The sequence below is a fragment of the Carlito syrichta genome, unplaced genomic scaffold (assembly GCF_000164805.1).
Source record: "Carlito syrichta isolate Samal-C Ts95f unplaced genomic scaffold, Tarsius_syrichta-2.0.1 Scaffold305684, whole genome shotgun sequence".
In the NCBI taxonomy this organism is placed as follows: domain Eukaryota; kingdom Metazoa; phylum Chordata; class Mammalia; order Primates; family Tarsiidae; genus Carlito; species Carlito syrichta.
The window spans coordinates 198623-208822 of record NW_007249780.1 but is presented as its reverse complement, the minus strand read 5'-3'; the positions used below and the strand labels follow the sequence as shown (position 1 = coordinate 208822).

Sequence of the window (10200 nt, the reverse complement as noted above, 5' to 3'; positions counted from 1 at the left end):
AGAGGGCATACATACCAAAACTGAGTAACCTGATTGTGATGCAAACTCTGGTTTATAGTCACGCCTGAACTGTGAGGACAAGGATTTTTATATTCACAGATGCACCTAACGCAAAGCCTGCCCGTAGTGGATGAACAAAAATACTGCAGAACGAGTGGACATAACCTGCCCCTTTCCCATTATGCGCTCTCAAATTCCAAAGCTTGGCTGCACACATGAACCAACTGCACACACTGCTACCACATTTGTGGCATGCTGGGGTACACAGTAGGAGGCCTTGTCTCTGTTTATACCTAGGGCAGAATCTTAATCCTGTCCCACCCAGCCCCCACTAGCAAGTCAGACAGACAGTGCCCCAAGCCCAATGACCAGCCATGTCTTTGAATATACACAAACACCAGGAAAGGTTAAGGAATTTTCTTTATTTTTTACAAATTAAGACTATGTAGATTTTATATATTTCTGAATCGAAAACACCTTTGTCTTCACAGTATGAGTTAGAGAATGCAGCCTGAGCTGAAAATCAAACTAGAAAAGAAAGTGGTAATTACAGTGATAACTGTATTAAAAAAATCTGTTAAGCATTTTCTTTAAAATTAGTTTTTTTTTTAATATCTTGTCATTCTTGGCACTGTTTCTAAAGAAAAACTCCTTTATCCCAAGCAAAAAAGCACAAGAAGTGGAGTTTGGCTTCAAATGATGTAACTCAAATTCTCAGGCCTGGCAGAAAATCATCAAATGTATTGAGCATAACTAACGAGGGTTAATTAGAAGGAAGTCCCTTTAGAAAGTTCTCAAGCCAGAGACTGGAGGCAGCAGGTAAATGAGGGCATCATTCTCAGTGGAAGTGAGCCATTCTGGGTGGCATGCCACTCCAGGAATACACATAGCCTGGAAACCAACAGTTTCATGGGATGGCATGGTGACATGGCAAACCAAGAACCTGTAGCCACCATGCCAATCATGGACTGGCTGTGAATGGGAGAGCCACAAGTGATGTCCTGCTGGTAATGAGCTTTTTCAGTGGTTCAGTCTCCTCACCGAAGACGTGCCAGATGTGCAGAGCCACAGTCAGCTCGACACTGTCTTGCCATGCCAGCTGGCAGTGGGAGCCCACAGGGAAGGAGCTGGAGATCCCCATTAGGGCTGCCCACCCACACTTGAAGCCACAAATCTCTTGCTGGTTTGGTCACCTGGCTCCCAGCTAAAAGACTAAAAATTTCTAGAAATTGGTGAAAGGACCAAACACTATAAAGTACAGGAGTAAATGAACACTTATCTACTGCCCCGAATCTCTGGTCTGATACTACCTATAGTGATTAGGTAGGGCTAAAGATGCACTGAAGGACAGTTAATAACGCACCCCCCAAGTTATTGCAGCCCAGCTCTGTTGATCTGAGTAGGGAGAACCACTCAGCTGGTAGAGGAGATTCTGCCCCCTACTGCCTCAATCAGGTCCTTATCTAGGTTTGTCTGGAAGGATTGGTTATGATTAGCTTCAGAGGCTCAACCACTTTCCTTCCCTATCCTTCCCCTCTAGGGACACTTAATCTTAGTCACATGGCGGAGGTCTCAGTAAAGTGATAACCAATTAAAAAACAGGAAGTCTGGGAACCCTATTCTATACCTTTTCATACATAATCAGCCTTTTCATGAATGCCCGAAAAAAATTCGCCTTCCCTTTATGCTGAAATCCTCCTACCCATGGAGAAAGCAGGCAGATTCCCCGAGGGTCAGGGCAAGGGGTGGAAAGGGAACACACAAATCCACATCTCCTTGGGAAGCCAAGGTAGAAAGGTGTGTTGGCCAGAGCAGCCTGAGCAGCTCTGAGGAAGCAAAGCATCCACCAGAAGAGGCTCTTCATTTTCTTTGTAGGGGCTGACAGCTCGGTTCTACTGAGCCCGAGTTAACAGGAGGATCAGTGAACTTCTTTGCAATGGAAATCACTGCAGGACAGTGCATACACCAAACAATGCTGAGGAAAGGCAGGCTGAGGTGGCTCTACGGAACAGTTCAAGTCCACTTGGTGAAGCATGGTGGGAAAGCAGATTCCTGGAGTTAGCGAACTCTGCTGGTCCTACACCTCGTCACAAGGACCAGCTGCCTGAGCAGAGGAAGAGCTATGGGTGGGGTTGACAGCAAAGGGAGCAAGGAGAACCCCAGGACGAAGCCAAACTCCAAACTATATTCTGCTAATCAGTTTTTTGATCAAAAAATTCAAAACAGAGAACACCACAAAGTACAAAAGCTTTTCTGATGCTTTTCATTATCACAGAACACGCCACCTGTTGTGTGTGCAGAGAGGAAACGAGGGGTAGAGGGAAAGGAAGCCACATTGGGAAAGGCTAGGCGGTCATTTCATTTCTTCTCTTTCTTCTTGTCCTAGAAGTAGAGAAAACAATCACCCACTTAGTTTCTGGGGTCTGACACTGAAGCTAAAACTCCTGAGTGAACCTTTGTTAGAGACTGGAAGGGATCCAGACAATAAAAAGGAATGAGAAACACTGCCTTAACTACCTGAAAACCGAATCTTGACCATCTTCTAGTGGTCAAAGTTGCTGACAGACTTGGTGAAAATAAAGGTTAACAACTGTCCCCACCTCAGGAGTACCTGGGTAGGCTGGCTGACCACTCTTGGCTACACACAATCACCAAGTGCAAATCCCAACCAGTGACGGCTGGCAACAGGCACTCTATCCTAAAAGTGAGAAGACAAGACCAATTTTCCATTCAGCATGACATGTGCTCCACCCTAGAGGGTGAGCTTGAGTCCTCAGTATAAACTGACATTCAGAAGTAATTCAGTCTGGTGGAATTCTTCAGTCTTAGGTGGAAGCCCAGTGTGTTAAAGGAATACAAGCTGAGTTGCTTAATGAGAAACTGGGGCACCCGCTTGGTGCTCAGCCCAGACAGAGAACCAGCAATCCCATCTGGTCATCTGCTCCACTACCACTGCACTGTCTCTTGTTCCTCAATAAAGTCTAATGAAGAAAAGCTCAAGGTTTCATTTGTTCTCCCTACCGGTGGATTAGGCTATGTTTGATATTCATTAACCCTACACAGAATGCTTCCTTGGAAAAATAATAAGACTAACAAATGAAGAAAATTAGCCTACTTCTGAAATTTACAAAAATTGGCTGCCAATATGATACAATGACCTCTATAGTATCCTCTCCTGAGTCACAACTTTACAGCCTTTAAATTCTTCATATAGTAGGATGTGTCCTACTGGCAGTGAAGCTCTTTTCTCTTTGATACTAATCTTAGGGTTTAGTTTAAAAAAAGAATAAAACTTGTTTTTACTTGTTCCTTTTTCTCCAGCAACTTGAGACTTCTGGTTTACCTCTTAGTGAGTGGCCTGCCTTATAGTTACCCTGGACCTATACAGCATGCAAGCAAGTTTGCAGATCTGAAGTATAGACAGATGCCAAGCTCAAGAGCCATCCTCTCATCTTCGGCTGTAGGTTAACTGACCTTCTCATTCATAGCCAGGATCATCATGAGTTTTCTGAAGAGGGTAATGAAATCTAAGAAGAGGTCAACACAGTGCCTGCAAGGCAAAAATCGGGTTAGGATCTGTACTTCTTTCTTTTCTCCCCAAGCCCACAAAGATAAACCCCAACCCTGGTTTCCACACTCCACCCACAGCTAAGGAAGTAAAACTCTGGTGTCTGAGATCCTTTTCAACTCACTGAAGTCATGTAGCATAGACAAAAGAGAGTGGGCTTTGTACGCTGCAGAGGCCAAGTCTAAATCCTGATCTACCACTAAATAGTTATGAGCCTTTGAAAGGACTACATTTTTAAAAATGTATATCTTGCCAGGCATGGTGGTTCATGCCTGTAATCCCAGCACTTTGGGAGGTAGAGGTGAGAGTATTACCTGAGCCCATGGGCTCAAGACCAGCCTGGACAACATGGTAAGACCTCGTCTTACAATAAATCAAAAAATCAGCAAGGCATAGTGGTGCACGCCAGTAGGTTCCAGCTACTTGGAAGGCTGAGGTTGCAGGATTGCCTGAGCCCAGCAAGCCGTGGCTGCAGTGGCTGTGAGCATGCCACTGCACTCCAGCCTGAGTGACAGTGAGACTCCTAATCAAAAAGAGAATAAAATAAAAATAAAAATGTATATTTTCTCACTGTTTAAGGTTTAAAGAATATAGAAATATAAAAAGGAAAAGAAAAAGGTCCCTTTCTCTCTCCTCTGCCTGTAAGTAGTAACTATTAAAATTATGAATGCAGCCTTTGGGAGGCTGAGGTGAGTGGATTGCCTGAGCCCGCGGGTTCAAGACCCACCTGGGCAGCGAGACCCCATCTCTACAATAAATGAAAAAAATTAGCCGGGCTTGGTAGCGCATGCCTGTAATTCCGGCTACTGGGAAGGCTGAGGCGGAAGGATTGCCGGAGCCCAGCAAGTCGAGGCTGCGGTGGCCGGAAGCGGCCACTGCACTCCAGTCTGGGCGACAGAGTGAGACTCCAACTCAAAAAAAAAAAAAAAAAAATGAATGCATAAATATATTAGTCCAATCTTTTCCTTCCTTCTTTCCTCCCTACCTTCTTTCTTCCATTCATTTTCTTAGAGTTGGAGTCTCAATTCTGTTGCTCAGAGCTCACCTCAGTCATGATATCCTGGGTTCAGGCAATCTTTCCATCTTAACCTCCCAAGTAGCTGGGAATACAGGAATGTGCCACTATGCCTGTATTATTTTATTTTATTTTATTTTATTTTTAGAGACAAGGTCTCACTACACTACATTGACTAGGTTGGTCTCAAACTCCTGGCCTCAAGCAATCGTCCTGCCTTGACCTCCCAAAGTGTGGGATTACAGGTGTGAGCCACTGAGACCAGTCCTCCAATTTTTAAAAACCTGAGTTCGTTCAGGAATTGAAGGAGACTATGGTGCACAGTTCCAAGACCATGAGTTTTCACTCATGTATACTTCCAAAGCTCGACCACGTGTGTTCACCAATGCCAACCTAAGTTCAGTCATGGAATGGAATGGATGCCTCACCCTTCATGCTCTAAAGACCAGTTCTCACACTCACCAGATATAATCCTTATCTCCGTTTTCAGCCTTTTCAATAATGAGTTGAGTATCAAAAAGGACAAAGCCACACATGACCACCAGCCCCAAATACAGGTTTGCCTAACAAGAAAAGAATGAGATGAAGTTACCATACAGTAGAAATTGTAGAGAAAAAAAAAACCAGTCATACTTTCTGGCTGTTGTCCACTTGAAAGTATATCAAATGCTAACCCTATAGACATTAACATTTATAGGAACTGCAAACTATGAAAACCATATTATTTCCCTAGATATAATTATACATTCATTTTTCAGGTCACAGGAAGAGTTTCAACCATTATAACAATTAGCCACTGCGGGACTGGCCTTAAGAACTGACTGAGCAAACCATCTTTTCTTAGCAATGTCAGCTATGAGACAACTATGTTTAGCCTGTATTTTCACCTGTGAGAGAAGGCCCCACCCTATGAAAGTTAAGTGGGAAGGCTTGGAGAGCACTGTCCAAAGAAGGGCATAAAGAAGCATGAAAAAAAAATTATGAGGCAAATGGCTGCTGGAACATTCTATGCAAAGTGTTACCTGGAAAAGCCAAATGGATCCAAAGAAAAGGTTCCCCAAGGAAGACAGGAGCATCAGGCTCATGGCTGACATCAAGATACCTATAAGACAAGGCAAAAAGTTATTCTGAGAGAAGCCAAAGTGAAGGAAAACAATCCCATTAAGACCGTTCATTCCTTTCCCCAAAATGAAGACTCTTTATGTCAACCCAATAGTCACAAGAGAGCTGGGGGTGGGGAGAGAATCCTCGTGAGAATTCTGGCCAAAGCAGAGCCTCACTCCCAGTCAACACTTACCTCCCAGAAACAGGTAGCTACGGCGCCGGGCATAGAGCGCACTCAGGGTGAAGCAGGTGAAGATCATTGCTGTGCCCATGAAGGCAGTGGGAAGGATGCTGTTCAAGAAAAAGACCACTAGGTTGAGACTACAGGCAAATAGCCAATATTTAGAAGGTGTATTCATAAAGGCAAAGAGATATAAAAGACACTAATAAAACAGTTACCTGGGGTTGATGGCAATGCACAACTCCAGGGCAGGACCCAGGCCAACTCCTAGAAAACAAAAAAATCCCAATACAATATATATATATATTTTTGAGTTAGAGTCTTACTCTGTCACCCAGGCAGGAGTGCAGTAGCACACTCATGGCCACCCCAGTGTTGACCTGCTGGGCACTGGCGATCCTTCCGTCTCAGCCTTCCAAGTAGCCGGAAGTACAGGCATGTAGTTACGCCCAGTTAATTTTTTATTTATTGTAGAGACAAGGTCTCGCCAAGTTGCCCGGGCTGCACTTGAACCCCTGGAATCAGGGAATCCACTCGCCTCGGCCTCCCAAAGTGCTGGGATTACAGGCTGAGCCACCAAGTCCAGCCCCCAATACAATATTATCATCAAATCTTGAAGAGGTCCTCTATCTAAACACTGATCACTAACAGCACAGGAATGCTCATGCTCCTAAAAAAAAAAACATCTGGACGAAAGTAATTAATTCTCTCTTCTCCTCAATCTTCTCAAGAGAATGTATACTTGACGTATTTATTTATAGACCTAGCTGCAAAACTGTCCTCTTAGCTGAAAATCATGGGACTACCCCCCGACACTGAACATAAATTAGAAAACAACGAAGCAGCCATGCCAAACACTCCTGAGCTAAAGTGATATGAGACTGCAAAGCAGGCCAGAACAGAAATTAAAACAGAAAAAAAGGATAAAGAATAAAGCAATGCTTTGTGACCAGCAACCTTGCAGTCATGCAGGACTGACTCCCACTGTAGCAAAGAAAAGCCAGACAGGTTCTGCAGATGTTCACCTGCCAACAGGAGTGCAACTTGTTCTGGCTCCTCCAGCATTTCTCTCTCTCTGGTTACTTTCCTTTCTCCTTCTGATAATTCTACCCCTTAAATGCCTTCAAAAACTAGCTTGCCTTGATCCAAAAGTCTTAATCCCTAAATCCCTTCCTTTCTAAAATTTCTCCAACATTGAGTAGATTAGATTGCCATTCAGAACAAGCTGTACTAACTCAAATGATGCTTTGCAAATATTTTTATTATGTAGCTTGAGTATGGCTTCCTTTAATGACAATTCTAGAAGAATTGTGTTTTGAATTATTTTCTTTTCTTTTCTTTTTTGAGTTGGAGTCTCACTCTGTCACCCAGAGTAGAGTGCAGTGGCCGCTCCCGGCCACCACACCCTCGACCTGCTGGGCTCCAGCGATCCTTCTGCCTCAGCCTTCCAAGTAGCTGGAACTATAGGCGCGCACTACCACGCCCGGCTAATTTTTTGATTTATTGTAGAGATGAGGTCTCACCAAGTTGCCCAGGCGGGTCTCGAACCTGCGGGTTCAGGCAATCCACTCACCTCAGCCTCCCAAAGCGCGGGATTACCGGCTAAGCCACCAAGCCCGGCTTTGAATTATTTTCTTGAGAATCAGCAAAGTATTCTATATGGTGGATTTCAATGCATGGTTTTAATTAACTGTTTACAAGACTCAGAACAGAAGCTCCTATGAGAGTTACAAGTATGGGTCCAACTAAGTCAGATTCCCAGGCCTAGTTTAATACCATGTCTACTGTTAACAAGTTACCTAAGCTCTTGAGCCTCATTCATTCAAACATACAATGCCTATTTTGGGACACAAAATAGAAGTCACAGTTGCTAGTCACAAAGACTATACAAAATAAGAAAGCAATACAAGGCAAAAACACACTCAAATATAGTAGTTCCCCAATATCAAAGGGATATGTTCCAAGACCCTCTGTGGACACCCAGAACCTCAGATATACTTTTGTTTTTTTTCCTATACATACACACCTATGATAAAGTTTAATTCATAAATTAGGCAAAGAGATAAACAATAACTAATAATAAAATATAACAACTGTAATATCTTACTGCACTGTATCTCAAGTAACTGAAACCAAAGAATGTGAAACACAGATAAGAGGAAACTATTAAAAGAAACCAGAAGGGAGAAAATTACAGCAGAGTGAGATACCTCAGGGAAGACCACAAAGAGTAGTATTCTGAAGGAATTGTACAATTAGAACAGGCAGAGAAGAAAGTATGCCAATTAGGGTAAATGAGAATATAGATGTCCTTTGGTATCCTTGGGGAAATGGACCCACAACAAATATCAAAATCCACAGATGCTCAAATCCTTTACATAAAATGGCTCAGTATTTGCATATAACCTACACAAATCCTCCTGTATACTTTAAATCACTTCTAGATTACTTATAATACCTAATACAAGGTAAATGTGATGTAAACTGTGGTTATATTGTTTTTTTAAATTTCTACTATTTTTTATCATTATATTGTTATTTTTTTATTTGTCTTCCCCAAATATTTTTTGACCTGTGGCTGATTGAATCTACGGTACATAACCTGCTTATTCAAAGGGCTGACTATAAATACAAATCTCACAATTTAGTCTAAAGAGATACTAGATATATAGCTCTCTCCCTTCCCTCCCAAAATTAGACCAATACCTGTAAGGAAACACACCTGTAAGGAAAGCAAATCCAGCAAGAAGTCCCAGTCTTTTCTGCTCCGTTTCATGGTTATGAGGTGTTGCCATCAGCCAAATCATCAAGCCCAGGGAGCCCAAGGCAGAGAGCAACCCAGCCTGTCAGATCCAGGGTCAATCATTAGGCATTTGAAAGCTTCACATTTATTTTACAGGCGATGACCTCTATTAGGTTCAAATACTCATCTAAACTTCCTAATATTTGCTTCTAAACTGGAGGTAGGGATGGGGCTGAGAAGAAAAACCAGAAGACTTTAAACACAAAGTTAGGACCATGGTGGATGCTGGGATACTTGGGTAGTCCCTCAACTGCATACAACTACCCAAGTCAAACTATGATAAGTCTTGCCCAAGAAACAGAATATAGATGAGTCAAAGTAATAAGTACTTTGAAGCACATGCCACCTCTAAAACAAGTAGAAATGACCCCTTTTTGAGAGCACTAAAAACAAAAACAAACAAAAAACCACCAAGATATATACATATTCATATACAGATAAAAAAAAAAAAGAGTGAAAAGTACCAAAATGCCAAAAGTAGTCATTTCTGGGTGATGAGATTACGGAGGTTTTGTTTTTTTTTTGAGTTGGCGTCTCACTCAGTCACCCAGACTGGAGTGCAGTGGCCGCTCCCAGCCACCGCAGCCTCGACATGCTGGGCTCCAGCGATCCTTCCGCCTCAGCCTTCCAAGTAGCTGGAACTACAGGCCCGCGCTACCACGCCCGGCTAATTTTTTTGATTTATTGTAGAAACAAGGTCTCGCCAAGTTGCCCAGGTGGGTCTCGAACCCACGGGCTCAGGAAATCCACTCACCTTGGCCTCCCAAAGCGCGAGATTACAAGTTGAGCCATCGAGCCCGGCTGGTTTTTTTTTTTTTTGAGTTGGAGTCTCACTCTGTGGCCCAGGCTAGAGTGCAGTGGTACACTCCCAGACACCGCAGCCTTGACCTGCTAGGCTCTGGCGGTCTTTCCATCTTCCAAGTAGCTGGAACTACAGGCGTGCACTACCATGCCTGGCTAATTTTTGATTTATTGTAGAGAGGAGGTCTTGCCAAGTTGCCTGGGTGGGTGTCAAACCCATGGGCTCAGGTAATCCACTCGCCTCCACCACTCAAAGTGCTGGGATTACAGGCTGAGCTACTGAGCCGGGTCATGGATGTATTTTTAAAAAATATTTTCCAGCCAGGCTCGGTGGCTCAGCCTATAATCCCGCGCCTTTGGGAGGCTGAGGTGAGTGGATTGCCTGAGCCTGCGGGTTCGAGACCCGCCTGGGCAACTTGGCAAGATCTCACCTCTACAGTAAATCAAAAAATTAGCTGGGCGTGGTTAGCGCACACCTGTAGTTCCAGCTACTTGGAAGACTGAGGGGGAAGAATTGCCGGAGCCCAGCAGGTGGAGGCTGCAGTGGCTGGGAGTGGGCACTGCACTCCAGTCTGGGCAACAGAGTGAGACTGCAATTCAAAAAAAGAAAAGAAAAAAGAAAAAGACATTTTGCTTTGTTTTGTTTTTTATTATTTTATTTTATTTTTTTTTTTTTGAGTTAGAGTCTCACTCTGTCACCCAGACTGAAGTGCAGTGGCCGCTCCCAG

The 10200-nt window shown here is 43.5% G+C and overlaps 1 protein-coding gene across 3 annotated transcripts in view; it reads right to left on the bottom strand.

Moving 5' to 3' along the window:
* Positions 1–402: 402 nt before the first annotated feature.
* The window catches only part of TMBIM6 (transmembrane BAX inhibitor motif containing 6), a 28162-nt gene continuing 18364 nt past the window's right edge, over positions 403–10200 (bottom strand). For all 3 annotated transcript variants that reach the window (XM_008062264.1, XM_021714597.1, XM_021714599.1), the window contains 7 exons: positions 8591–8711; positions 6087–6135; positions 5881–5978; positions 5606–5685; positions 5046–5146; positions 3475–3550; positions 403–2382 (listed from right to left, as the gene is read on the bottom strand). In XM_008062264.1, the coding sequence (XP_008060455.1) occupies positions 2359–2382; positions 3475–3550; positions 5046–5146; positions 5606–5685; positions 5881–5978; positions 6087–6135; positions 8591–8711 (549 nt within the window). In that variant the 3' untranslated portion in view covers positions 403–2358. The remainder of the gene's footprint in view (positions 2383–3474; positions 3551–5045; positions 5147–5605; positions 5686–5880; positions 5979–6086; positions 6136–8590; positions 8712–10200) is intronic.